Source organism: Lathamus discolor, chromosome 6 (assembly GCF_037157495.1).
Source record: "Lathamus discolor isolate bLatDis1 chromosome 6, bLatDis1.hap1, whole genome shotgun sequence".
NCBI lineage: Eukaryota > Metazoa > Chordata > Aves > Psittaciformes > Psittacidae > Lathamus > Lathamus discolor.
In genome coordinates, this window is record NC_088889.1 from 30,608,434 (window position 1) to 30,634,004 (window position 25,571).

General features: G+C 38.8%; 2 protein-coding genes across 6 annotated transcripts in view; both read left to right on the plus strand.

Annotated features, from left to right (window-relative positions):
• Nucleotides 1–282: 282 nt before the first annotated feature.
• Nucleotides 283–19,916, plus strand: ATXN3 (ataxin 3). Of its 4 annotated transcripts, none has more exons than XM_065685656.1 (11): nt 283–333; nt 3,741–3,905; nt 4,448–4,492; nt 5,876–5,961; nt 6,365–6,431; nt 8,792–8,879; nt 9,131–9,263; nt 10,317–10,492; nt 10,920–11,043; nt 13,099–13,187; nt 13,835–19,916. In XM_065685656.1, exons 1-11 carry the CDS (start codon nt 310–312, stop codon nt 13,927–13,929), a joined length of 1,092 nt encoding a protein of 363 aa, XP_065541728.1. In that variant the 5' UTR covers nt 283–309; the 3' UTR covers nt 13,930–19,916. The 4 variants fall into 4 exon arrangements, with proteins under 4 accessions (XP_065541728.1, XP_065541731.1, XP_065541729.1 ...); XM_065685659.1 differs by having other exon boundaries at nt 303–333; nt 3,745–3,905; XM_065685657.1 differs by lacking the exon at nt 283–333 and adding an exon at nt 545–715.
• A 2,170-nt stretch (nt 19,917–22,086) lies between these two features.
• The window catches only part of TRIP11 (thyroid hormone receptor interactor 11), a 34,227-nt gene continuing 30,742 nt past the window's right edge, over nt 22,087–25,571 (plus strand). For both annotated transcript variants that reach the window (XM_065685660.1, XM_065685661.1), the window contains exons 1-2: nt 22,087–22,532; nt 25,312–25,388. In XM_065685660.1, coding sequence (XP_065541732.1) covers nt 22,394–22,532; nt 25,312–25,388 — 216 coding nt within the window. In that variant the 5' untranslated portion in view covers nt 22,087–22,393. The remainder of the gene's footprint in view (nt 22,533–25,311; nt 25,389–25,571) is intronic.

Sequence of the window (25,571 nt, forward strand, 5' to 3'; positions counted from 1 at the left end):
AAGGGCCGGGGAGGAAAAGGAGAGGCGAGCTGTTACCGCTGAGCTCGGTGGCGTGAGGAGCCCGGGCACTGTGCTCAGGGATTCACGCTTAGCGTGAACTCGAGGAACCAGTTTAACCCCCGGCGGCGCGGGTCAGCTCGCTGGCCTCCTTGCCGACAGGGGGCGCCCGGCACGACCGCCTCGCTCCGGCCTGACACAGGCAGCCTAGCCCAACAGGGGCCTGCGCGGATTGGCTGCCGAGCAACAGAAGGTTGGATTGGCTGGGGGAGGTGTCACGTGAGGCGGAGGCTGTGGCCATTGACAATAAACATGGAGTCTATCTTCCACGAGAGGGTGAGTGAGGGTTTGTGGAAGGGCTGTGGTTCTTTTTTTGGGGACTGCGGCGGCGCGCACTCGGCCGCTGTAGGGGCTGTTATGCCACTGGTTGGCCTTCCGGGACGGGAGCGTCTTCTCTGAGGAGCCGCTCGCGGTGGCGGCTGGGTCTCCCAGCCCTGCGATAGCCCAGGGGCAGTTCTCGGTCCGACGGCGTACGCTTCGTCTGTGTCGTGCCCCTTCCCGTCATCCTTCCGGGAGCAGGATGAGGCAGCACCTCTGTTTTCACTGTCTCGGGGAAGAGCCGAGCTCTTCCCGGTGCTTGTGGCCTGGCCCAGCTTGGCTCTGCGAGGCCTGCCGGCTCCGCGGGGGAAGGAAGTGCTTTTAGTGAAGATCAAAGAGGGTCAGGACTGAGCCCCAGCGCTGCCTCTCGCGTGGTGACTGCTTTTCTTAGGCTTTTAAAAATAGACCTCGAGTATGGGAAGGTACAGGCTGCAGCTGCTTATGTTGCTTGTGAGAGAACTCGCTTGACTGAGGGTGAGCAGCGGCAGGCAGGGCTGGTTTTGTGCCCTCTGACACAGCCCTTCAGCTACGCTGGCTTGTTTTTGCTTGTGTTAGGAGCAGGGAAAGGGAGAGCTGTTAAGGAAGTCCTAAGTAATATAGTGTGCTTTTGTGTGCTGAACAGCGTTTCCTGTTTTGGAGGACAAATGCTTCTATGAACTGTGATTTATCCAGTTTCCCAAATATGAGCTATTTATGCTTTAATGCTATTCAAATGTAACTTTTTTTTTTTCACGTACTTTCCCAGTGTCTCTGCACCTTTATTGTTCTCTGCTCTCATATATTGCTTGGTTTCCTTAGCAAATAAAGCAAGATAGCAGTATAATTTAAAAAAACAAAACAAAAACAAAACTGTTCTGAAATCTGTGGAGCATGAGAAATGTTCTTTCAAACTAGGTTTCTATTGCAAAACTTGGTGGTCACTGTGGTGTTACAAGAGCAGCTGCCCATAGGATGAGTGTTGGATTTCAACCATTATAGTCTCTGCTACAATGACCTTGAGTTCTAGTCTAGATTTGAAAATAAGTTCAAAACAAGTATACCTTTTCCTTACCTGGTCTAGCTTATTGCATAATGAAGTGATAACTTTTTTTAGTGACTAAGTTGCTTTCTAATTTAATAATAAAACTGCTGGAAATTGAAGTCACAGAGCACAATACATTTAAAGTTGCAAGCTGATTGTTGTTTATAGTTGCTACAGGCTTTGGATTGTGGGAGGGGGGCAGCCTTGGATTGCTCCTTTGTAAGTCAGCTACACAGTTATAAAGCTAAACCTGAATGCCTGTTTTAAATTGGAGTACCAACTGCTTTATCTTGTTATCATTATTAGTCTAAAAAAATTTAACTGAAATTCTGTCTCTTAAGGGGTATTTTCCCCCATCAAGCAATGTCAAAATATTTAAAGTGCTGTATGTGCGCACACATGTTCCTACACTTCAATCTGCACACCTTGGATGTTCCAATAAAAAGGCATGAAAAATATGATATTTATAAAGGAAATTTATTAAAACTAAGACCTAAGCAATGGGGCACTTTTAACAAGGTAATGACAATTGCGGAAAGTAGGACTAACTACTGCTACTGCTAGTAGGAACCACTATCTTAGAAGTTGGCCATTTCTTTGATATTAGTGTTTGAAAACACTGAAAGTAGGGCAGCAGTTTATATCCAGGTAGATTTCAAGGAGGAAGTTTCAGATTATGGGAAGATGCAGTATTGTCTCCATTAAAAAAAACAACAACAACAACAAACAAGCCTGAAGTTAATGTCTGTAAGAACTAAGATCAGTTTTCTCTTCTACATTTTGCACTTACTATGTACAAATTTTGCATATGAAAATTAATGTTTATTACTTTAAAACTGTACAAACACAGAAATAAAAAACACTTATAGTAAAATTAAGATTGAAGACTGTAATACAACTAATTTTCAAAGGTATTTTAATATCTTTCTGAATGAGTTTCATATAATCCTGGTGGAGAAACTTGTGATTCTTGAACAGGTTCTTCTGTTACAGTTTTATCATATGACCAGCAGCAGGGATGTGATATCAAAGGGATGGGAGCTGCTGTTAAGTCTTGAGATCCTTGCTGAGGGAAGGACATGAGCTGGAGGAGGTTTCTGGATTCTGTTGCAGCTGGGCTGTACAGCCTGTCCAGCCTTAGTAACTCATTGCTCAATTAAGTGATGAAGTCCTAGAAAGTTTCTATGATCTGCAGTAGAGGGAACTTTCAGTGTTCCTGCTGTAAGGGGAATCATGGAAGATTTGTACATATGATTTTTATGAGGTGTTCATGGAAGTTCAAAGTCTGTTCCTCTAAGCCATGCTCTTGTATTCTTAGTTTCTGTGGGTTTGGTGGGAGGGAGGGGTGTTACTTATTTTAGTTGAGGGGCTTTAGTTTTAATAGTGCATGTGCATTGGAGTTGTTAATGTAAATAAAAATGAGGACTGATTAAAATGAAAGAGAAAAGCAGGATTAAAAAAATTATGTTAATCTTGTCTGTACTTGTAGTTTAGTTACTTTACTATTCTTTTAGTTAATTTACTAATTTTTAATTTGGGTTGACTACTGTTATCTTAAATGTGCTGAATATGTAACAAAATATCTGAAGTGTTTTCTGTTCAAATGATTAATCAAGAAAAATATTTCCATTGTTTAATATGCTGATTTTTTTTTTTTCTTGTCACCTCATCATTGTCATCAAGATTTTAGAACCAGTAGTATTAGCCTCTTTTACCTAAATTCTATTCATAAATTTCATGTGGAAAAGGAGCTTTACTGCTCTTCCAGCTCCTGATCACTTTCTCGGCAATGAATTGGTTCTAACCTGAACTGGAAATAAATTCTGTGGATACATAATTTTTAATCTGTCCAAAGTCCTAAAGGTCTGCCTTTCTTTTCCCACATGTGGAAAGCAGATTGCTAATAGCCACACTTGGTAGGGAAGAAAAACTTTTAAGAGTGCAAGAGAGATATTTTTTTTTTTTATTGAGAAGTAAAAATCTAAACTGTTTGCTTTTCCTGTGGTTGTGACTTGGAAGAGGACAGAGTCTGCTGTACTGATAGTTGCAGTTGTGTGATTTGGTCAGGTGACTGGCAATTTTTAGTGTTTTAAAAAATAACATTTTGACATTAATTTATTTCCTTTGAGGAAATAAAGTGGCATGCATATTGGTTTGTTCCCATCAAATTGATGGGAGGGTTGTATTCTATAGCATGCAGTGTAATACATCCAAAGAATGTATGGCATTCTGTGTGAGTGGCAAGGGCAGGATACCTGAATTAAATGGTTGAGTCATTTTACAGAGTGAAACATTAATGTGATTTTTTTTGTTGTCTTTGTTTTTTTTTTCTCTTCCAATTTAGCAAGAAGGCTCGTTGTGTGCTCAGCACTGTCTGAATAATTTGCTACAAGGGGAATATTTTAGTCCTGTTGAGTTATCCTCTATTGCACAGCAGTTGGATGAAGAAGAAAGAATGAGAATGGCAGAAGGAGGAGTGTCTAGTGAAGAATATAGAACATTTTTACAGGTAAAATCATCTTAATTTGAGGTTACTTGATATTTGCCTGAAATTTAATATTTTGTACCACAGACCCACTGTTTTGCATAGCTAGGAAAGGTTAATTCCCTAGTGCTGAAACTTCTTAATTTTATAGGTCTTTTCATTCATACACCTTAAATTTGGCATTCTCAAATGTTACTAGTACAGCTTTACAAAACTTCTCCAAAAAGCTACATTATCTTCATCTTACAGGTAGAGGGGTCAAGCATCATAAGGAGGATGATCAGCAATTTGCCATTTTTTGGGTTATTTTTTTGTAAGCTAGTGGCAGAGGTGGAAGCAGAAGTTCCCATGCCTGCCTGTCCTTTAAGCATTGAGCATTTCTAATTTAAAAGTTTGGGGATTTTAATTATTTGGTTACTTAGGTATTGTAATTAGCCTTACATACTAGGCCATACAGAGTTGTTTCTTTAAGTATGTGTAGTTATATTTATTTTCAAAACTTATTTCTGATCTTTTATGCTTACACCATTTTTCCCTTCTCTCCCTCCCAACCTCATACTAAGCAGCAGCCTTCTGTAAATATGGATGATAGCGGATTCTTCTCAATTCAAGTAAGCATGGCTTTATACTGACAGAATTTTTCTATTTATGCAATGTCTCATGTAATTTAAATAGCATTGAGCTTTTTATCTAGCTTGCAGTTTGTAAGCTTAATGTAATTAAGTACTGGACTTCTAAATCTTCAGTGGGTTTTCCACTGAGTGACCTGCAATTCTTCAGTTCATAGACCCTTAAACATATGGTAGGAGCATGGACATCCTGAACTGTGAAATGACACGTGCTGGCAATAAGCTTGATTCTAAGTTGATTCTTACAGGCACTTCATGTGTAGATCTTGGCTCCCATAGACTGCTGGTGAAAAAGCAGACTTGAGATTGTTTTCTCAAGTACAGACTGTAAAGCCCTTGGCAATGGTTTCAGGGTTATCATAGCAAATGGAAAAAGCTGCAGTAGCTACATGTCAGTTTTTATAACACACACAAAACAAGAACAAAAGTTATTGAACACCAAACTTGGGGTTGTATCTAGATGGAGGCGAGGATGGCAACATGGTTTAGTGTGAGGTATCCCTGCCCATGGCATGGGGTTTGGAACTATATGATCTTGAGGTCCTTTCCAACCCGAACTATTCTATGGTTCTATGATGCTTGGAGCGGTGATTCCCGTTGTTCTAGAATCCCTCAAGAGCCTCTGTTTGTTTTGGTTGGTTGGTTGGTTTGTTTTGTGGGGGGTTTTTTGTTTTATTAATGTCAGGGCAAGTCTGTTCTAATCAGTGAAAAGCTATTAATGGTTTGGCATTTCTTGTATTCCTTCATTGTGCTTCATCAATATTGAAGCTGAAAAAAAAGCTTCCTTACGCTCTACTTTTTTTGCCCTGTCACTGCTCTGCTCACTTGCTACGCAGTTGCCTGGCTGAAAGGACAGTGAATGTTAATTTAAATTTCTTACAACACTGTTTCAGTTAGTGCTAAAGAGTTACTGTAATAGAGATGTGCTAATGCAGCTGGCTGATCCTGTGACAGTCCAGTGGTGAAAAATTTCCAATAGTTACTGTGGGGAAGGATAATACTGTACTGGTGGGATGGGGATGGCAGAGCAGTACATTATGAGCAGAGAGATAACATCTTATCAAGCATCTGTGAGAAGTTTACTTTGAGTTACAGCTTTGTCTGGGGTAATAAGCTCTATTAATACAACTCAGTTAAATCCTAGTAGTTTTCTTATTTCCCCTTAGATATGGCATGCATGTTACTTTTACATGTAGATCCATGACAGTCGTGTTTTGCATAATGTGATTTCTAGGTTTCCTAGCAGTGTTTTGAAATCCTGAGTTTTATGGAAATAGTATGTTTGTTTATAGCAGTTAAGACAGTTCTATTGCTTAAATTAAGATTTGACTGGTTTGATTCATGAAAAGTGCTGTTTTTTGACAGGTTATAAGCAATGCCTTGAAAGTTTGGGGTTTAGAACTAGTCCTCTTCAACAGCCCAGAGTATCAGAGGCTTGGGATCGACCCTATGTAAGACATTTTTTTTCTTAGCACCTTGCTTTTATTTTACAGAAAAATAATACTCTTAATCTATGACTTAAATCTTTCTTTAAAATTACTATTTCAAGCTCCGTTGCATTCTGATGGTTTTATTATCCCCACTGTCTTTAAATTTTTCTATTTGGGGGTGTATATGAGTATCTGTCCTCTCTGCCTTTATGATATCTCACTATCTCTGGCATCATAGATATATGGAGATTTCAGTAATGCTGACAACTTCGTAAATGTTACAAAAGTAGTATGAGTATGGTTGTATTACTGAAATTTTATTACGTAAGTTCAAATTAGTGGTAGCAAAGAACTTGAACATTAATATGCACTCCAATAGTAGAGTATTTAATTTTATCTATACCTTTTGTTTTTCTTTTTACAGAAATGAAAAATCATTTATTTGTAATTATAAGGAACACTGGTTTACAGTTCGAAAGTTAGGAAAACAGGTGACATTGTCTCTTTTTACTTAAAAATTGACTTCAGAATGGGGGTGGAAAAATGGTTGCAACTAGACCATGTGTTGGCCTTTTGCAAGCTTTGGCTGCAGTTTAGTAGTATCCTATATTAAAAAAAAAGAAAAAGTAAATGTTAAATGTTTGTAATATCACAAAAATACTAGGGAACTTTTTATGAATATTAGCTTGGAGAAATACCCTAGGATCAATTTCTTAGTGAACCTGCCCTCTAGGGACCTGCAGCTCTTGTATAGTCTGTGTGACATCTTTAGCTCTTTTCTGCATGAAAAGAGGGTGAGAGGACAAAGATCAGCATCCGTATAGCATGCAGACTAATTTTAATCCATAAATTTATAGACATTGTAAAAATAATATTTCTCATTTAATGGACTGTAGGCATAAGGAAAAGTTTGAATTTCAAAGGTATCGATAATTATGATTGCTAATGTTTAAGAGCATCCATCAGGATAAGGTTGGGTAAAGCAGAATCACAACTTTCCGCTATTTTAGAAAACTTTCAGAAACAATTGTTTTATAAGCAGGAAGTAGTTGCTAAAGGTAAGGGGTGGCCATACAAGTATATGGTACATACATATAATAACTCAAGTTACATCCATATCCATTGTAACACCAATGCAGTTTTTATTTCAGTAGCCAGTCATTGTTCTGGATCGCACTGCATAAGTTTTATACGACATAAGCTGGTTTGGTGTTTTCAGGTTTGGTTTTTTTGGTTTGGGTTTTTTGTTTTTCATAGAAAATGTTCGTGAAATGGCTTTTATGCTCTACAATAACGGACAGGAGTCCCTTCATGCATTTGGTTCATTTTGCATGTGGTGGCTACCTATCTTGTCATCCAGATTAAAAACCCCAACAAAAAAAAAAAAACCAAGCAAAAACCAAAAACCAACCCAAAACCAAACAAAAACCCCAAACAAACAAACAAGAAAAAAACAAACCAGAAAACAACAAACTTAAATAAAACCCAACTGTGAGTAAACACATTAAACTCTGCTGTTCTGCTTCAATTTGAAAGTATGGGTGATGTTTACAGGCCATTTTCAATATCAAAAAGGCTGAATGGTCTCTTGAAAGTATGGGAATGTTGTTTTATTATATATGCAACCATGTTGGGTGGAATTTTGTGTGATAATATTCTAGCCCAAAATGTTCTAAGTTTGAGGGGTAATGTCTGCTGTTTGTACCTGCAGCTTGTAACAACATGAAAACAATGCTAGGTGTGTGTTACCTAGAGAGGAATGAAAAATAGACTCTAGATCTGACGTGCTTGTCTTCTGTTACAGTTAAAGCAAAAGCAGTTTACCAAACCTTCATCCTCCATGTTTCCTTTTAAAAGTTTGTCTGTAATCTGTCCATCACATTTGTTTATGTAACTTTATTGCCCATTCCTGCATTGTTGGTTATCTTGCCCTTTTGCAGTGGCAAAGGGTGTTTTTAACAAATTCAGTGACTGAGTGACAGATTGGCAGATAGACACCTCTATTCCAGGTGAATTATAGTATGGGCCCAACTGCAACTGTGTAACTGCAATATGGAAATTTAGATAGATAAATGCATTTTTGTGAGAATGGAGATAGAATTCTCCTTCTACTATCTGAAATTATGCTTCCTGATTAAAATGGGTAGTATTGAATGAGTATGGTATGGAAAAAGGTTCTTCAGATTAATTGCTATATATATGGGGTTTTAAAGATAGAATATTTTGACATCCATATTGTTTATATTTTTTCTGTAGAAGAAGTGTTATTTATGACTGCTTGTCATCTTCAGGGAACTATAATCTGTGTATATATTTATGTCATAACATTATGCTCTTAGTTATTTTTTCTTTTTAAATTAAATTTTTCAGCTTTACCAGCTATTAAAGGCAGAATGTTTAATGAAGGTATTTTATGTAAAGAATTCAACTTCTGTTTCCTGTATCTGTTAATTTCTTAAGATACAGTGTTAACTCATGAAGCTTTTCTTCCCACATTAGTCTCTGAACAGCCTTAAAACTCTGATAAGCAGAATTTTAGATGCTGTCTAAAATAACTCTTCTACAATTATATTTTGACTTGCCTGTTTTAGTCTGTTTGCTTGGTATCAGTGTTTGCTAATGGGAGAGAGCATGCAGTAATTTCCTCACTTCATACCTCCTGTTAGCTGAAGAGTATTTGAAGGGTAACCTTTAGCATTAGAGGTATTGTGCTTCAGGACTTTTAATTTGATAATTTACTAGATTTATTCAGATATTCCATCGTAGAAAATGACCACAATGTACAGAAATGGGTTACTGAGTAATCTTTATGCTAATTTGTTCTCTCAAACCTTTTTTTTCTTAATTACAGTGGTTTAACTTGAACTCTCTCTTGATGGGTCCAGAACTAATATCAGATACATATCTTGCACTTTTCTTGGCTCAATTACAACAGGAAGGTAATAGTAACTTGCAGATGTTAAATCTCATTAATTAAAAGTAGGTAATAATTAATTAATTAGAACTTACGTATTCAGTTAATTATCCTTAATTTTATGATTGAAATAGTGAAATAACCCAAGTCCTTTATAATGAAAGGTAGAGACCTACATTGTAATAAATTGCACATTATTGTGTTCCATATAGCGTGCATTTTAGAGTGGTTTTGCATACACCTTAATGCTGTAGACTTACAATTTATTTTCCTCAGGTTATTCCATATTTGTAGTAAAAGGTGACCTGCCAGACTGTGAGGCTGACCAGCTATTGCAGATGATTCGGGTACAGCAGATACAGCGACCAAAATTAATTGGAGAAGAGACAGCACAATCAAGAGATCAGAGGTAAGGTAAACAGAGATTTCATTTTAATAATGTTAAAGTATGATTAATGTTTCCATCATTAATGTCTCCATGGAGACAACCTCCTTAAGAAGTAATTAGAAGTACTTTTATTGCAATATGCTTACTGCTGGTGCATAAAGTAACAGTAAGTTGGTGAATAAAAATGGTGTATTTTTAAGTGGAAAAAAATTACCTGAATAAGGATTCAATCTTACCATGTGTACAGGTAAGCAATGGGTAAGCAAATCTTACCAAACTGTGGTTAATAGTAATCGATCTATAATTAAGACTGCTTAGTGCATTTGGTCATAAGTAGAAAAGAACAAGAAACCCGTACCTGAATTTCACATCATGTAAGTCATACAGCATTCCCTTTTGGATTAATTTCACTGTAAATGTTGTAGTGCTGCTCTGTTATGAAAGGTACTGATGGTATGAAACATCCTTGAAAACATATAAAGTGCTACTTCTGGAATAATTTTATCACATTTTCATAGTGAATGAATTGCAATAAGCCAATTGCTTAAGGCTTTTTGGAGGAATTTGTTCATTATGATTTCTTCCACTTTGTAAAGGTAAACTGGTGTTGTAAATTGATGGAATAAAATCAAATGACTTGACGGTAACATAGAAAGTGTGTCTAGTTTACAGAGGACCTATTGCTCTAGTGTGGTCATCAGTTTCCCAAGAAAGAGACCACATGCACTGTTTTCTGCTGTTGTAACTGTTTAAGTAGCAGTTGTTTTAAATAATATGTATTACTGCTTTTTGTAGGCTTATTGTCCTTGACATTTTTCCCATTAAACATGTACATGGGTTTAGATTTTCAGTATTCTTTTACAGCTGCAAGCTCTTCTTGCAACTCTTTTATGCTGCTTCACATTTCATTTAGAAATGAAAATACTTGTTTATAGAACAGGTTTTCACAAGAGAAATATTTTTTCCCAAAGTTAAAAAAAAAAAAAGTCAAATTAGTAGAAAATACTGACTTTAAATTTCACAGTAAGTTACTATTTCTGCCTGAATTCTGCCATAAATTTATCAATTTCACAGACTACCCAGAAGTGATATGGACCATGCAATAGATCTTAACCATCCTTTTGATGGAACAGGCATGCTAGATGAAGATGAAGAGAATTTTCAGAAAGCCCTGGCTCTAAGTAGGCAGGAAATGGATATGGAAGATGAAGAGGCTGATCTTCGCAGAGCCATTCAACTCAGCATGCAAGGTGCAGTGCTCATGTAAATTTCTCTTACAGTGCTCATGTTGCTTATGCTTTAGGCAGCTACTGAAATTGGTTTCAGTTAGCCACTTTTTTCAGCATGAATCAAGCTCTCTGCAAAGACTGGCTTTGAGGCATGGAAGGACGGTTCAGAATTCCCTGTAGCTATCTCCTTTCTGCTTTTGAAAAGTTGAAACTTGCATGTTAGCATTGATCATTAGGAAGCAAGAACAAATTGGCAAAGGTGGCAGGAAGGAAGGGAAGCAGTTCTAATGAGGAGAGGAGATAGTATCAAGTGAAGTTAGCCTAGGCGCTTATTTCTCCAGTAAGTATATTTCTTCCTCTGAAGTTTGAAGACATTTTCTGAAGCTGTATTTCATTTACTAACTCCATTTTACAGTAATTAGTAGGATATTGTATGTTCTGTTTTTAGGTAGTCGTCGAAGTGAGAGCTCAGGCTCATCACCACAGAATGTTCCTCAGTTGCCTCACACCAGTCAGGCAGACTCCCTTTCTTCAGAAGAACTGCGAAGGAGAAGACAAGCGTATTTTGAAAAGTAAAGTAGTTGGTACAAAACTACATCTGAAAGTACATGTCCTATTTTCCAGTGCTTTTGGCACGTGGATGAGTTTCTCACTGAGACCCAACTTTTCTCTCTTAACATGTTTTCCTAACAGTACCTGAATTTTGGTATTCCCAGGTGGCTCCTTATGAAGAAAAGGAACTTGTAAATAATAGGATTTCTGTTGGTAGTGCAACATCAGTCTTGTGGGGGATGGAAAAAAATAATACATGTTGGGTTGGAAAGGACCTTAAGATAATCTAATTCCAACCTCCCTGCCAAGAGCAGGGATGCCTCACAGTAGACCATGTTGCCCAAGGCTCTGTCTAACCTGGCCTTGAAAACTGCATGGATGGAGCATTTATCACTTATTTGGGCAATTTGTTCCAGTGCCTCAGCACACTCACAGTAAAGACCTTCTTCCCCTATATCTAACCTGAACTTCCTCTGTGAAAGTTTAAACCCATTACTTCTTGTCCTATTGTTATAGTCCCTGATGAAGAGTCCCTCTCCAGCTTCCTTGTAGGCCCCATTCAGATATATTTTAAATGAAATCCTGTAAATTCCTGTAATTATTTTTCTGAAGAAAAGCATTCTTTCTCGAAGACTGCTTCTGGAAATGATGCCTCTAATGTGCATCACATGAAAGTATTCTAGATGATATTTTATGTTGCTGTTCCGGAATACCTTCTTAATACATAGAATCATGGAATCAGCTAGGTTGGAAAAGACCGTTAAGATCATCAGTTCCAACCATTACCCTAAGACTGCCAAGTCCACCACTAAACCATGTCACTGAGGGCCTCATCTACACATTTTTGAACACTTCCTCAGATGGTGATTGTGGCACAAGTGCAGGAACTGGCATTTTGCCTTGTTGAACCTCATATCACTGGCTTCAGCCCATTGATTCAGCCTTTCAAGATCCCTCTGCAGAGCCTTCCTATCCTTGGTGTTGTCCACAAATTTACTGAGGATGCACTCAGTCCTCTCATCCTCACTGGCCCTAATACTGAGCCGTGAGGGACGCCTCTATTGACCAGTCGCCAGCTAGATATGGTACCGTTTACCACCACTCTTTGAGCTCTGCCATCCAGCCAGTTGCCAGCCCAGCAAAGAATACACATATCCAGGCCATAAACAGCCAGTTTCTCCAGGAGAACGCTGTGAGAAGTAGTGTCAAAGGCTTTAGGTCCAGATAGACAACGTCCACAGCCTTTCCCTCATCAACCAGGCAGGTCACTTTATTGCAGAAGGAGATCAGGTTGGTCAGGCAGGACCTGCGCTTCATGAATCCATGCTGACTGGGCCTGATCCCCCTGTTTTCCTGCACATGCTTTGTGATTTGATTTAGGATCATCCTCTCCATGACACTGATGACACCCCCTGGCACTGATCTCAGGCTGAGAGGAATGTCGTTCCCAGTGTCATCCTTCCTGCCCATTTTGTAGAGAGGCATTTCACTGGCCAACCTCCAGGCCTCTGGGACCTGCCCACTCGACCAGGACTGCTGGTAGATGATGGAGAGTGGCCTACAAGCTCCTCTGCCAGCTCCTTTAGTACTCTTGGGTTTAACCAATCTGGCCCCATACACCTGTTTACATCTCAGTGGAGCAGAAGGTCACTAACCATTTCTTCCTGAATTATGGGGACTTCAGTCAGCTCCCCATCTCTGCCATCCAACTCGGGGAACTGAGTACCCTGAGGATACATCGTTGGGGTATTGTAGCTCTTTCTTATTTCTGTCTCCTAGTGATGAAGGAAATAGAAATGCTGTGGATGGGAGGAGTTAGACTTTGCATGAGAGGGTAAGAATGCAGAACATTCAGATTCTAGGAAAATAGTAATGTGGCTTGGCCACATAACGCTGGGGTGGTGTGATGTCTGGGGGGTAGCAGTGTGAAACAATTGAGATTTTAGGTGCAGGGCTGTTACTGTACCAAACAGCTTCCACTTCTCACTCTTGGCCTTCCTTACAATGAACTAGAGTCGATACAGGTCTCGTACTGATGTTAATCCTATTCTGTTATAAATTTATAACACTTACAGGCAGCAACAACAGCAACAGCAGCAAGATCGGGCCCAAAACCTACATAATAAGCCAGCTCTAAGCTCAAGCACTCTAGCAGCTGACCCAGGTATTTTTTAATACTTTTTTTTAAGCTTATTTTCAACAGTGAAATACTTGTCTTTCCTGCTTTTGTGCTCTGTTTCTTACTTTCCTTGACTGCCTACTTCCTCACTCCAGCAGTCATTCAGATGATGGATCAGAGGCATTACTCTTTTTGGCAGTGAAGGATCACTCTCTTGAAAAGGCTGTTCGGCTTTGAGTGTCAATATCCTGTTTCAGAGTGAAGAGCATTGCTATTAGACCATCTTAGTTCTGGTTTTTTATTGTTTTGTTTAGCTTGAGCATTAAAAATTGTAATCTTTGGGATTTGTGCCAATAATTTGTTTCCTAAAGTACTTTTAAAGTTGTATGATAATGTAATAAACTTGGAGTAATATAATACAAAATTACTGGAAACAGTTTTCAGTAGAATGTAAGTATGTAGGCCTTACTAATGTCAAGTATTGGTGATCCAAAATTAATATGTATTACTTGTAACAAACTGTTGTGGATGGAAAGTGAAGTGCAAAATGTTCAATGATTTTAAAAAACAAAGCCAGTTTTGGGGGTGGAGTGGAAACCGGTGTGTACAAAGGGAACAATGGTAGCATTTAACTACAGTTGAGAATCAGCTCTGTGCATTTATTATGACTTACATGCATTTATTTTCTTTAGGAGGTGATATGAGTGAAGAAGACATGCTTCAGGCAGCTATGAATATGTCTCTGGAATCTGTTAGAAACAACTTGAATACAGAAGAGGAGAAATGAATTAACTATTTTTTTTCCTCTTATTGTCAAAACACTTAAGTCTCCATTATAAATTTTCTGTGTGGATATTGCACAAGCAGGGTTCATTTTGGAGTTCTGGAAGCAGGAATGAAAGGGGGACTGGAAGTCAGTGTGGAGGGAATCTGCACTCACAAAAAAGATTGCACTAATTTACAGAACTTTAGCGCTCCTACTACAGAACCTTTGTTCACAAGAGTAGCTGTATTAAAATTACTTAAACTGTTCACATGAACCAAGTTAGACATGTGTAGCAGAAGGAACTTGCATTTAAAAAGCAAGTCTAAACTGTATTGAGAAATTTTAAAGGAAATACAGAAGGTACTGAAAGGTGGCATCAACTGACTTCCTTCAGTATCAACGGAAAAACAGATACAAGTAATAAACTGTACTCATAAATGATGGATTTCTTTGTAAGGAATCCCTTAAAATAGGAGAAAGAATTCTCTTTATCTTAGATAATTTGTTTTGTGATTGTTTATTGTGAATGACTTAATGTCAACTTTTCGATCCTGCTGTCCACTTTTGAAATGACCTGTTTTGCAGGAGAGACATAGAATCATAGAATAGTTTGGGTTGGAAGGGACCTTCAAAAGTCATCTAGTCCAACCCTCCTGCAATGAGCTGGGACATCTTCAACTAGATCAGGCTGCCCAGAACCACATCGTGGCTGGCCTTCAGTGTCTCCAGGGATGGCACATCCACCACCTCTCTGGGCACCCTTAGCCAGTATTTTACCACCTTCATTGTAAAGAAATTTTTCCTTGTACTGAGTTTGAATCTCCCCTCCTTTAGTTTAAACCATTACTCCTCATCACAACAGGTCCTGCTAAGAATTATCTCCCTATCTTTCTTATAGACCCCTTTTAAGTACTGAAAGGCTGCAGTAAGGTCTCCCCAGTCTTCAGGCTGAACAACCCCAATTCTCTTAGCTGTTCCTCATAGCAGAGATGCTCCATCTCTCTGATCGCTTTTGTGGCCCTTCTCTGGACCGTCTTTAACAGGTCCATGTCTTTCCTGTACTGAGGACTCCAAAGATGGACACAGCACTCCAGGTGGGATCTCACCAGGGCAGAGTGGAGAGGCAGAATCACCTCCCTTGACCTGCTGGCCATGCTCGTTTGAATGAAGCCTAAGATATGATTGGCCTGGGCTGCAAGTGCGCACTGCTGTCTTTTATCCAGTCTTTAATCCACTAGTACCCCCAAGTCCTGGATAACTCCCAGTCCAAGTCCTGGGGTACTCTCAGTTCCTTATCCCCCAGGCTGTATTGATACCAGGGGTTGTCCTGATCTGGGTGTAGGACCCTGCACTTGGCCCCATTGAACCTCATGAGGTTTGCACAGGCTCACCTCTCGAGCCTGTCCAGGTCCCTCTGAATAGCTTCCCATCCCTCAGTTTTGTCAGCTGTACTATGCAGCTTTGTGTCATCTGCAGACTTGATGATGATGCACTCAATCCCACAGTCTGTGTGGCTGGTGAAGATTCTAGAGTACTGGCCCCCATACAGACCCCTGAGAACATGAATTTTGCCATTCAAGAGAGAGTCATCAGTGTGTTGTTGATAATGATGTTACTCCTGAATCGGTGACCTCTTCTGGTTTTACGTTGAATTCCAACTCTAAAATTTTCAGATCCATGATTAAAGTAGGATTTTTGCATTGCCCTAGTATCTTTTGGCAGATACACTTGACACCTTTGGTATTTGGGGTTTTGGTTTTTTTTTTTTTTTTTAGTTTTTGTTTTTGTAGGCTCTTTCCAGTTATGCCACTGTCGTTACTACAAAAGTAGCATATAATCAGTTGGGTTAAACAGGTTTTGTTTTCTACCTCTTCTGGAGTCTTTTTTTTCCTCTTCAAGCTCAACCTTTTCGGTCTTTTGGTAGGGAAGAGCTGTAACTGAGTCTAGGAGAAAGGAGGAGGGGATTTATGTGCCATGAAGTCAGTGCCACACAAATAAGGTGCATTCTTGCAGTCTGAAATGACCCCTGTGCAAATCACTCGTTTAAGAATGAATATTTATATCTCTGTGGATGTTCTTAATGCTTCTCATGAGTGTCTGTCAGAATGTTGCAGCCTTTTCAGGAATGGCCTTTATTCGTGCACCTTACAATTTTTTATCATGATGTTTCTGATCCTGAGAAAAACTGGGGAGCAAATTATGTGAGTAGCTTAAGCTATTGGTTGTAAGACAGTTGCTTTGATATCCAAGATGAATGTGTAAGAGGGTGACCAAACCTGACTTTCAACTACAGTGCAACAATTGAAATATGTTACATTTTCCTAAATGGTGCTTGAAACACAAGTTCTGTTTACATATAAATTAAATGGAAGTATGTTGTAGATAGAGTATGTAAGCTGTAGTCCACATAATGCATTGTTAGCACAGGCATTCTGAGAATCTTTTTGAAGATAACCCTGAATTTCTTTATCAAAATATTCTAAAGTTAGATCATTGCACAATAGTAACATTTAATTAAAATTAGTATGAAATGAATGGTATCTAGATGGAAATACACATTCAGCATCAAGTAGTACTGTACATGAAAGGGCTTTTACCTCTCAGTAAAGATTTGTTTACAACATTGGTTTCTTGATTTCTTAGGATGTTTTTATGTTATACATAATTGGACCTAATTCTGTTTTCCTTAGCTGTGTGCTGAATTTCCACCAATGTCATCAGAACCACTGTATGTGTTAGACAGTATGGATTTTGGCATGCAACAGCGCTACTTTTTAAAAGCTTATTTTAAATTGTCTTTTTTAAAATAACCCTGTCATGCACATTATAATTAATAGCTGTAATGTCTCAAATTAATACAGCTAAACAATGGCTTTAAAAGTCCAGGTGTGCATGTGTCATTTTGAAATGCTGTGTATGTTTTTCAGGATGAAAATTTTTGCTTTCAGTTTAAAATTTATATGAAACTGAAAACAGGAAAGAAGTCTCTAAAGCACTGAATTGTTTCCTTGCTTGTCTGTAAATCCACAGCTTTAATTTCCTGTCTTTTGTTGTGCCATGAACTGATTCTGAAATAACACTCTCAGTTTTATAAATAGGTATAGGCTGGCAATTTGATACCAGTACTTGGAACCTGGACCTTTTGTTCCTTATTATATAAAAATATATTATTTCTATAGCTATATAGTGTGGCAGCCCTATATTAAAAATATAAGAAAAAAAAAAGTCCCTTGAATTGCATTAACTGTAACCTGTGACAATTACATGGTTTTTATAATCACTAAAGCATGGAGGTTTGCATGTGAACTTTCACACTTTGTAAATTACTTTATCACCCAAGTGTTTTAATATGTAAAGAATATAAACAAACAGTGCCTGAAAAGCACATCTGTGTCAATTGTTACAGGGCTAACCATACTCCTTTCTGTGCAGAAACACTGTCACTCTGCAAATACCAATTTAATTTTCAGAGGTATGTCAAGTTTCATGAAATAGATGTATCAGTCTAGTCAAGTAGCTAGAGGCAGCAATTTAAGCTACGTATGTTAACTGCGCCAAAGGAAAAGACTAATACTAATTGGTGACAGTATATATTTTATAACCCAGACCTAAAGTTAAAAATGTGTGGACCTGCCAAGAAGCTGTCAAGAAAAAGCCAGTCTCATTTTTTAGTGTGCATTCTTTTGGTGATAAACAGTTCTCAACGTGGCTGAACTATGCTCATAAAGCATTTACTAATATAGAGCCTATTCCTACTGTTATCTGTTCTGTCAAGATGAAGTGGTTTTTGCATGTTGTAGCTTAAGGCCAAAGTCCATTGTAAAGGAGCAGAAACTGATTTTTTTTTTTTTATTTTAATTTTTTTTAATTACAGTATGATATATGAGGGAATTTTAGACTTCTTTCAGCCAACACATTTTTACTGTCTTCCTCACAGTGAGCAGTCTATGTGACTGCTATGTAATTCATGTTTTCCTGCATATAGACATCAAAGGGGTAGGCAAAATGAGTGATACTTACATTAATATCTTCCAAAATTACTTCTGTAAGTATAAGCTGTAAACTGTTTTCATGGTCCTGTAATGAGGACAGGAGGAAAAAGTGTTGTAGAATCATAGAATAGTTAGGGTTGGAAAGGACCTTAAGATCATCTAGTTCCAACCCCCCCTGCCATGGCCAGGGACGCCTCGCACTAAACCATGTCACCCAAGGCTCTGTCCAACCTGGTCTTGAACACCACCAGGGATGAAGCATAAATGCATTCATTTGTAATTCAGTCATGCTTGAATGCAATTCTTGTTAGGCACAGCAGGTATATATATGAGTTATTTAAAAGTTCTAATTTTTCTGGTCTTGAAACTAATCTGGTACAATACTGGCTTACTCTCCAACATTAGGGCTCCTTGTGCCCTTTAAATAACTTCAGAAAGTTTAAATGTAATTTTCAGATAACGTACTATTTTTCATACTTAATTACTTTGCAGACAACTTAAAAATAACCAATACAAAGTTAAATTTCCAATGGATTTTAATGTTGGACTATTATTATTATTACAAATCTGTAAAATGGTGGGGAGTTTAAAATGTATTCTGCACATGTCTAGTAAAGAATTGTATTTCTGTATCTCAAGACTAATATTATTTGCAACCTGCTTTATTACAAAATGACAATTAGGCTTTTAAAAATTACCAACAACATGTTACAGTTCTAAAATGTCTGTGAAATTTCCTAGAATTTACTGTTTCAAAAATTGATGAAAACATACAAATGGTGGCCTTTTTTATTGGGGAATGATTGGAGAACTCTAGTTACTCAGACTTGCAAAGGTGTGTGATTGTACAACTCATTTTACCAGGGTGTACTTTTAACAGAATCAAAAAGAAAGAATCCAAGGAAAAGAAAATTTGAGGTGGAAACTTTAAGGGGTTAGATAGAAAATTGTGTTTCTCACTGAGTAAGCCATTACTGTTTTGACTAAACCAAACTTAACGCCTGGAAAATCTTCACAGTTACTTAGAAATCATTAAAAAAACACCCAAACAAAAAAACCCTACAGATAATAGATATAAATGATATAAACTCATTTCCCACATACTTAGTTGTTCAAGTAGGAACAATGCTTAATATATACAAATTGGCCCCATTCAAATACTTGATTCTTTACTTCAAATTAGTAGCTTCTTTGTGTTGTATCCAGGTTCGCATCTGAAAAGCATGAGCTCTTTTGCAATAAACTGTTTTAACCTGCATACACACATTTTGCCTTATTTGTATTTCAGACATGGAGGGAATGCTTCAGTACTTAGCCTGCCATAGTCACCTCCTTCGTCAACTGCAGTTCTTCGCTATGTTGAAGTACATGTGACTTTTCAACTGCTTTTATCAAATCGTTTTAACTTTATTTTCTTGGTTAAGAAAAGCAAGTAATTGTTACTACACTTAGTTGGGTTTTTTTTCTCCTAACATCCCCTTCTCGCCATTTATAGCCACTGTGTGAATTCAGGAGAGGAAACTTGTAAAAAGGTTTGGACAGAAAGGGATATAATATTTAAATGCCACTTAGCAAAACGAGGATAAAACCCTTGATATTGTCTTCAAAGCATGCAAACACTGATAAAACTTTATTTTTTGCTACATGAAATTCTACATGTACAAAGCTGCGTAGAGTTACAATTTTGTAAGAGAATATTTTATTTTTCATCTCTTGCCTAACAGCTGTATAATTTAGAAATCATTTTCAGTAACAAATTTTTGATCTTGAGACTCTGCTTTCAGTATCATGTCTTCAGCTCTGGATTCCTAAACAATTTTTGTCTCTATTTTGTGTATATAAAGCATATAATACTGAGAAGATTAAAAAAGGGAAAGCTGAAATGCTTTGTCATTGTTTTGACTGGAAAATAGCAGTGCTGTCTGATATTTTGAAAATGCTTTTGAAATAGGCATGAATATATATGGTTGTATTTGATATCACTTTTTTAAATAAATATGATTATAGCTTCTAACATTTCTCTCTTGACCCCAGTATTTATTAATGTGCTTTCCCTTATGTGTGAACTGGACACAGAACCATCAAACATTAAAACTTTATCTTTGCTATCAATGGGCCTTGCACCAGATGTTGTGTACACACATGAGCAACGGGGCAATTGTCTGTTGCTCATAACAGACATTTTATCATCTCTGATATCCCTTGATCTGTTGATACTCCAGAATTTATGTAAAGACACTCTTGTGAGGAAGGGAGTTGGTGCCAATTCTAGTTATCCTACATCTTTACAAATTGTATGCTTTCTATTTCAAAATAAGTTAGTGTTTCCTGTTTTGCTACCAGAATACACATTCTTTTTGTGACACAATGCACTTGTTTTGTAGCTTTGTCAATCCACAGACTAGACTGGATGATCTCTGTGTACCTTTCTCAACAGTGATGAAGCCAGTCTGCTAAAAAAGAGTTGCAATGCTAAATAGTTGGATTTTAGTTTTTCAAGAGTACTAAGTAGGGAAAGAAAGCTTTCTGTGCTACTTTATTAACTTCTTGCCTTACTTGGCATTATAAAATGAACCACAATATGAGACACTTTTATAATTTCTAAATACTTTCAAAAGGCTGGAGGACACCCCTGATCTTGCTTGAAGATGTTAAGACAAGTTTCCCATATAAATGAATTAACCAAATGCTATTGGAAAAGATGACTCATTTTTTATCTCCTATGGACCCATACGTTTTTTGTTAAGCCATGGAATAGGGTGTTTGAAGCATTGTAAACTTTTCCTCTCCATTAAACCCAGTGTTTGAAATTAACAAAATCATTGAAGATGCACATTTACATTCTGTGCTGTATGACAGCACTAATACTTCCTGTAATTGTGGTGCATGGATTTTTGTTTTGGAAGGGTTTGGTTGGATTGGTTTTTGGTTTTGGTTTGGTTTAGGGTTTTTTGGGGTTTGGGTTTTTTTGTTTTTTGAGCTAGAAATGGTTTTGAAGTAGTGTACAATTTTATCACGGATAATTTTAAGGGCAGTGAATATACTATCTAACATTTGGCAATGTATAAACCTGATGGAAAAACTGTTCACAGGGAAAGCAATCTTATCAAACTTGACAGCTATTTCTGTTACTTTTAACTACCAGACTCTTGGTCCACATAATGTACTCAACCTCAGAGCTGCCTCTTGAGTGACAGTTGGAGGTGAAGCTAAAAAGGCAATCGTATTGCAGGCCAGATATGGACACTTAACTAAAGCTCTGCAAGATACCTTTTGGGAAGTAACAAGCACTTTTTTCCATAGAGGCCTGGTAATGATTGTCAGCTTGTAACTCCAGAGTATGTGGCTTGTGCCTGCTGCATTCTCAGCTGCTCTGTAGAGACTTCACCTGTGAAATGCTTTCTTCTCAGGTTCATTTCACAATTGATGTGGTGCTTTCATTATTAATTTTTAATGTAGTTATTAATTTGAAACTTACCAATGAGCTAACTGCCCTGTATCTTCTTTCCAGTATTGGCAAATTTTTGTATCAGTATTGGTTTTACTGTTTTAATACTGCATTTTCTGTAACAGTGCAGTACCCCTTGTAGTCCCTGTAATTTCAAGTATGTCATATGATCAAAACCAACAGGAATTTTGAATCAAACCAGTGTCAGGGTTGTGGCTGGAAGTCCAACCAACAAACCATTGGTTCTACATCCAAAGTAGCAGGGGCCTGGTATCTTAGGAACTTGCCTAAAACACGTTCAAACACGTCTCTGCTCTTGTAGCAGTTGAGTATTGTATTCTGTTCATGACACATGACCCAAGTATGTTTACATCAGGGTTCGTGTTAGTCACAGGGCCCTGCAAGCCGAGCTCGAAGCTCGGCTGACGTGTCCTTCCACAGGACAGAGTGGCACAGAGCCCTGCGGTAGCTCCGCGGTTCGCCCAGCCTCACTTTGTGACGAGGCCTGACTGATTTACTAGGCGCAAGAGTCGCGCCGGCCGTACCTGTTGGAAGAGTGAGCCCAGCGGCAGAACTCAACCACATGGCTCTGGTTTTGTCCCTCTGAAAGCAAACACGCTCCAACACCACCCGCCCACAACCCCGCTGCACACCGACAACTCAGCCACCCCCTCCGACTACCACAGCTACTCCACCTCTATCCCGGCATCCTCCGCTGCCGCGTACGCGTCATTGCCGGCGCGCGGGCGCTCTAGCCGGCTGCGGTCGCTATTGATGGTGTTCTGGGGGAGGTGTCATGGCTGCCGCCGAGGTGGCAGAAGCAGGAGTCGCGGAGACGAGCCGCTGAGCCGGCTAGTGCTGGGGGGATGCTTGCGGCGCTGGCGGAGGAGTCACTGAGATCTCTTTGCTGAGTTGGCAGCAGGAGCCTTGACCCTCCCTAGCGAGGGGAAGGGAGCAGGAGGAGGTGATCGCCCCTGTTCCAGCGGGAGCCAGCTGCCAGCTGTGCGGGCCGCCTGCCCTGCGCGGAGCTAACTGAGCGGCGGTGATGGCGTCGTGGTTGGGTGGGCTGGGCTCGGGGCTGGGTCAGTCCCTGGGGCAGGTGGGGGGCAGTCTGTCTTCGCTCACCGGCCAGATCTCCAGCTTCACCAAGGACATTCTGCTGGAGGGCGCGGAGGAGGTGGGCGGTAAGTGCGGCTGAGGCGCTGGGCGGGGGGTGTCCGTGTGTTTGTGTGTGGTTGCCGGGGCGGGCCTTGTTCAGTGTGTACTCGCTAGGACAGGCCCGGTTTCGGGAGGGAGCCTTTGCTCCGGCCGCCGGTTTGCCCAGGGGTCGGCAGTGGCGGGGCCTGCACCTGTCCGCCGGCCGGAAGCGACTGAGCCGTCCCGGTACGCGGCTTGGTACCTTTCGGGAGAGCTCCTGGCTTTGCTGGCTGTGTTCGTTCTTAGTCAGCTCCTGGTGAGCTCAGGATCTGAAGAATAGACAAACATATTCCAACCCTATAATAGCAGAGGTTAACCTTCTCTGGGTTTATTATTCGGAAGTTTCTGACTTGCTTGAAGCCTTATGTGATCAGTAATGAAAGCACACAACACTCTAATTCCATTTTGTTTGCTCAGCTGATCTAAAACCCCATCTGATTAGCTTTTGGTGTGGTTTCGTAAAACTGCAGAGGAATTTTTACACTGGTATGATCTAAGCCTGATGTGTCACGTAAGCAAAGGTCCAGCGTTTATTATGTTCTTGTTGTTTGTATTTCAGCTAGGGACAGAGAAACCTGTCAAGTTGTACCATTCTCTTGCAGCCAAGTAGAACACTGCTATGGTTTAATAGGGACAGGAAGTTAGGATGATACATGTTTAAAACAGGAAGCTGAAACAAAATAACTGGGACATTGGAGTAAGATTTGAGTAAAGTAACAGTAAACTTACTCTAGACTGTAGTCTTTATATTTATAAGAAACCTTTTTTGTTACAAGCTGTTGAATAAAACTTTTGATTTTTATACTAAAGCAATTGTATAACATGGTACTAAATATCAATAGGTTAATGCCATTAGTATTGTTTACCATCTTGAAACTATACCTTGCTGAAAAAAAAATTACCGCTCTTAAAGCAAGAACAGCAACCACAAAGAACAGCTAGGACTTCTGAATACTCAAATGTGAAATTAATCAATTCTATTTTGTTTGCAGCTTCAAACAAATTTAGATATAAGGAAGAAGTTCTTTACTGTGAGGGTGGTGAGGCACTGGAACAGGTTGCCCAAAGAAGCGAATACTCCATCCCTGGCAGTGTTCAAGGCCAGGCTGGACAGAGCCTTGGGCGACATGGTTTAGTGTGAGGTGTCCCTGCCCTTGGCAGGGGGGTTGGAGCTAGATGATCTTAAGGTCCTTTCCATCCCTAAACATTCTATGATTCACAACTATGAAGCACTGCCTAAGTATTGTATCAGTCTTGCTGGCAAGCTGATGCTACTGGTCTCATTGATGGGGTTTTTTTGATATACAGGTGAAATGATATGAAGAGAACAATTTGTTTGGATAACTGCAAGGTTATCTTTTTCCCACTTTTCTGAAATACTTGCTTAGAATTGCTTTAAATTTCAAAATCCTATATTAGTTTAGTTTGGAGACTTACTCTGTGCTGCTAAATTGTGTAGTCATCTAGTGTGTTTGGTTTGCCCTTTTAAAAGAGAAATCGAGATTCCGATTCGCACATTTGTGCTTTGATTTGTGTAAGAGACGTGCTGATGTTCATTAGTTACTTCCAGGTGTACTTGACTGCTAGATACTGCTGTAAATGACTTCTGCTTCCTAAAAATTTCAGAGTAGTACATTTTTATGGGTTACTAGCCTTGAGAGTGTAAAAAATCTAGTGGCATCTAAGTACTCTTCCATGAAGACCTTTACATATTGTGTGGCCTAGAGAGCACTTCATGCAGTTCCTAACATTCCTGGGTTTAATTTTCTAATGTTTCCTAATTTTTAATATTATCCCTTACATCCACTGCTTTGACTGCCATCTGAACTGATGATAGTGTTTGTGGGTTATAGACTTTTAACATCTTCCATTTAGCAGTTTTCATGAGGATATTGTTGCTTCTGCAGCACTTGAGCTGCATCACTTTTAAATAACACATAGGAAATTATGAAATACTGTATTTACTTGAAAATTATATTTATTTCAAATAATTGTCAAGCTTGTTTTATAGTCAATCAAGGATGTTTTCTCTTTAAGAAAAGGAAATGTGGTATTTCTAGGCATTGAAAATTGTGCATGGGAGAAGTAAATATAGCCTGTTTGAGGAGGGTTGATCATTAATGGGAGAGTGTCCCAGGACAGAGTTATGTGGGTTTTGAGTTAGAGACACTGATATAATCGATAGTGTCACCTCTGTAAATGAAAGTGAGTCCTGTGGGGGGTTTGTGCCTTCATGAGGGAGGCAGGGATGATGTTTTGTTGTATGGGTTATTTTGTGGGTTTTGTTAGGTTTGTTTATTGGTTTTTTTTTTTGTTTGTTTGTTTGTTTGTTTTTCTTTTTGTTTTCTGAAAATTTAGTTACTGTTGTGTCTGTTTTGTGGAACTAATTCTTGTTTTGAAACTTCACATGAGAATACGGAGAAATACACAACTGTCACATCAGGGGCAAAGTCCTGTGTGAAAAACAGTTCAGTGACATGAAATAGTCAAGCAAAGACTTTTCATTTCCCTTATTTTAAAGCTTAAATCTATGTGGTCTGACTTAAAGTCAAGGTAAGAGAGAACTAAATTACACTCAAAAAGACTCAGGTTTGTGAGAAAGAGTTCTGACAGTGTGCTGATAAGAGCAGCTTTTGATATTTACCTAGGAATGAACATCAAAGCAGTGTAAAGTAAGACACTTGTTAATAACTGTGGTCTTAGTTGATGTCTATTTGACAGACTAAAAGTAGCTTAATAAAAATGAAAAATATCCCTTTCTTTCAGATGCAGCAACAGAACTCCATGTGTCCAATTCTAGACTCAGAGAAATAGAAAGTATTAATGCAGCACAAAAGCTTGAAGTAAGACATTTTGGAACACTACTTTAATTAAAAACAATAAATAACATCTGTTTCTTGTAAAGTTGAAATACAGCACTGAATGTGCTTGTCTGGGTAAATCTAGAAAAGAAGAATGTTGGTGTTAGAATGTGGCTATTTACTTTTTTTTGGGGGGTGGGGGGAGACGTTGGGGGCACATTTCTT

What these genes read in the sequence shown, in the direction of transcription:
- ATXN3 (XM_065685656.1), top strand. Translation starts at nt 310, where the DNA reads ATGGAGTCTATCTTCCACGAGAGG. An exon ending in GCGGATTCTTCTCAATTCAA is followed by an intron (nt 4,493 to 5,875) that starts GTAAGCATGGCT and finishes GTTTTTTGACAG; the next exon opens with GTTATAAGCAATGCCTTGAA. An exon ending in AGGCTTGGGATCGACCCTAT is followed by an intron (nt 5,962 to 6,364) that starts GTAAGACATTTT and finishes TTCTTTTTACAG; the next exon opens with AAATGAAAAATCATTTATTT.